This window comes from Condylura cristata, unplaced genomic scaffold, assembly GCF_000260355.1.
Source record: "Condylura cristata isolate star-nosed mole 26May11 unplaced genomic scaffold, ConCri1.0 scaffold00047, whole genome shotgun sequence".
NCBI lineage: Eukaryota > Metazoa > Chordata > Mammalia > Eulipotyphla > Talpidae > Condylura > Condylura cristata.
Window position 1 is genome coordinate 1,523,722 of NW_004567148.1, and position 3,204 is coordinate 1,526,925.

General features: G+C 36.3%; 1 protein-coding gene across 5 annotated transcripts in view; it reads left to right on the top strand.

Annotated features, from left to right (window-relative positions):
- The window catches only part of PPHLN1 (periphilin 1), a 107,487-nt gene that overhangs the window by 12,035 nt on the left and 92,248 nt on the right, over nt 1-3,204 (top strand). For all 5 annotated transcript variants that reach the window (XM_004694777.2, XM_004694779.2, XM_012734146.1 and 2 more), the window contains exon 2: nt 467-558. In XM_004694777.2, coding sequence (XP_004694834.1) covers nt 487-558 — 72 coding nt within the window. In that variant the 5' untranslated portion in view covers nt 467-486. The remainder of the gene's footprint in view (nt 1-466; nt 559-3,204) is intronic.

Below are 3,204 nucleotides of genomic sequence, written 5' to 3' on the forward strand. Positions count from 1 at the left end.
ACCTCAGTAAAACCACTTTATAAACATAGAAGATATAAACTCTAAAAACATAAGAACGCAAAATGTTATATAAACCGTCCACCAGGAACTAGGAGTAGCTTTGCTAGTCATTCTGCTAAGCTATTCATTAAATTTATCTTTTCTAATTTTTGCTACATGAGAACGAAGAAATATTTGTGGTCTTATGGCTTTCCCACAATTGATGGGAACAAGTTTTGGAAACTTTGTATTATTTTGGAAATAGAAAGGCGTTCCCATTTTCTAGTACATAGGTATATTTAAAAAAAAAAAAAACCTCAAAATTATTTGGAAGAAATGCCTTAATCAATTTCTTTTCCGTTTTGGTCACGTAAATTTCTTTCTTTAAGAATTTTTGGAAAATACTGTTTTAGAAGGTATTAATTTTCTCCTTCCTTATCCTATTTCTAATAATAAAAACCATATTTTTCTGATTTCATTCCTGTAGTGGCTTACAGAAGAGATGAGATGTGGCCAGAGGGACGGTATGATTATGAAAGATTTCCAAGACAACGAGTACCTCCTCGAAGTCACCCCAGTGTAAGTTGCTTGCACGTGTGGAATTATTCAGCATCTGGTGGCTAAGTGACTTGGTATTCCAAAAGCTACGACTCTTAAAAAAACTCTTCAAGTGCCCAAAATTTACCAGTCTTGATTGAGTATAGCTAGATCAAGCTTTTTTTTTTTTAATTAAACATTTGACAATAAAGGCAATGTTTTATTTACAGAGAAAAATCTATATTTTGTATTTCTTGTTTAAATTTCTAGAAATGAAGATATGTATTAAATTCAGTTGGTGAAGGAAATCTTGATTTTAATAAAGGTCAAACCTTTATCAAAGGAAGAATATTTGAGCACTTGTTTCTACAGTTTGCTATCACCAATGTTTATATATATATATATAAAAGTTCTGCAGATTGGATAAGTGAAATTCTAAATCAGGAGTAGGAAATCAAGCTCTTGTAAGCCGCCTTGGGAATTGGGAATTTTGAGCCACGTCAAGGCTTTCTAGTCAAGGAGTTTGGCTAATTGTATTCTCATCTCTGTGTCTAATGCCTGGCAGGTAATAGGAGCTCAGAAATGACTGAGTAAATACATGTACTCTCTCTCAGATCATCTGTAGTGATCCAAAGGCGGGGCCCAGGGAAATATTGTCAGCTGTTAGCTTTTGTGAAGACCTATTTAAGCCTTGGGGATTGGGTTTGTTAAGGAATGTGCACATTCTATGGGTTCATGATACATCATCAGAGGACACACATACTTGTTTTTTTGATAGTTATTTTTTACTTATATAAGCAAATTTTACAGCCACCTTAGATGGGTGGTCTTTTCAGAGTTACCATTAGAAATCATAAAGAGGCCTGCGTTATTTCAGAATGGACTGAGGTAATTATTACTATATGTCATTTCTTTCCAGGTTAACTTATAGACTTTGTTATTAATCAAAACCTCAATTTTTAAAATTTTCCCAACTTTTTTAAAGATTTATTTCATTTTTTGCATACAGAACTGGGGTATAAGCCTGCTGCTAGCTTGCAGTGCTGTGCTTTTTTTTTTTTATCACAAAAGTTTATTTTTACATCATTTTGTACATTTTTTTTTTTCATCTCAATTGTAATCCCCGCGGGTTTCCCATCACCGAGTCACCCTTGTGCCATCACCATAATCCTGTGCATTTTCCTCCCCCCACCCCGTTTTTGATCCCATTCCCCACTCCACCCCCACAAAATGTCTCTGGTATGTGGTTGTTCATTATTTTTGTTATTTTCCACCTGGTCCATTATACTTCTACTATGAGTGAAACCATCCGGTATTTTTCTTTCTCTTTCTGGCTTATCTCACTAAGCATGATCTTATCCAATTCCATCCAAGTTGCTGCAAAAGACATGTGTTTCTCTTTTTTGGTTGCTGAGTAATATTCCATTGTATATATGTACCACCTCTTTTTTATCCAGTCATCTACTTTTGGGCATTTGGGCTGCTTCCATGTTTTTCCAGTTGTAAATAAAGCAGCAATAAACATGGGGGTACAGGTATCTTTTTCAATCAGTGTTTTTGTGTCTTTTGGGTAGATACCTAGGAGTGGGATTGCTGGGTCGTAGGGAAGCTCCATGTTTAGCAGTTTGAGGAACCTCCAAACAGTTTTCCATAGTGGTTGTACTAGTTTGCATTCCCACCACAGTGCTGCGCTTTTCAACCTTCTGTGCCACCACAGAGTGCCCAAAATTTTCCCAACTTTTGATAAAATCATTAAAGAGTTTACTCAGAAGAAGAAACAAGTGATACAGATGAACATGACGTAGGGCTACTACAGGGCTGGGAGAAAGACATGCTTCAGAAACATAATTTGGTAGGATCACTTCTTCCCAAGGATACAGCCTTTTGGAATTTTTATTTGAAAGGTACTTAAAATAGTTTCCTGTGAGGTTATTTTACCAATTGGATGTGTAGTTGGATTTGTTTTAGTTTTCTATTTTTCGATTGCCTTTCCTTCTGATTTTTTTTAATATAACATTTACATGGATACATGTTCGTATAAAGTACATTTAGAGAGGGGATGACTTATATGATAATATAATTGCCTGTTTACTATGAGTGGGGGGTTTATTTATAATATTTCAAATTTTCCTAATAGTTGTGTTGAATTATACAGTATTTATAAAGAACCTAGTAGAATGTTTTTGAACTTATAAAAAGAAGGGATTTACATATTGAAGTACAATACCAGATAATAGGAAATGCTTAAAATAATGTAATGGAAAAGTTTTTTTGTTTGTAAGATTTTTTATTTAGTGCCTGCATGGTGACACACGGGTTTAAGTCTCAGCACTGTGAAGCTATTGGCAGCCAGTGCAGCAGAAGTTCTATCCCTGGCCGAGGAGCTGACCCACATGGTGCAGCAGACCTCTCCTGTCTCACCCACTTCTCCCCTCAGAAGTGTACTTAATCAGTCTGTTCTGCTCCACACTCTGTCTCTGGTGGGTCCTCTCACCACCCCCAGCTTTTCTGGCCTATATCCCAGGTTTTCTATACATAAATAAATAAAATAAATCTTTTTTTAAAAGATGGAAATGATGGGCCCTCCCTGATGGCGCAGTGGGTTAAAGCACAGCACTGAGAAGCTAAAGCCACTTCTGTAGGAGTTCGATCCCCACCTGCCCTGGAGGTGATCCACATGGTGCTGCA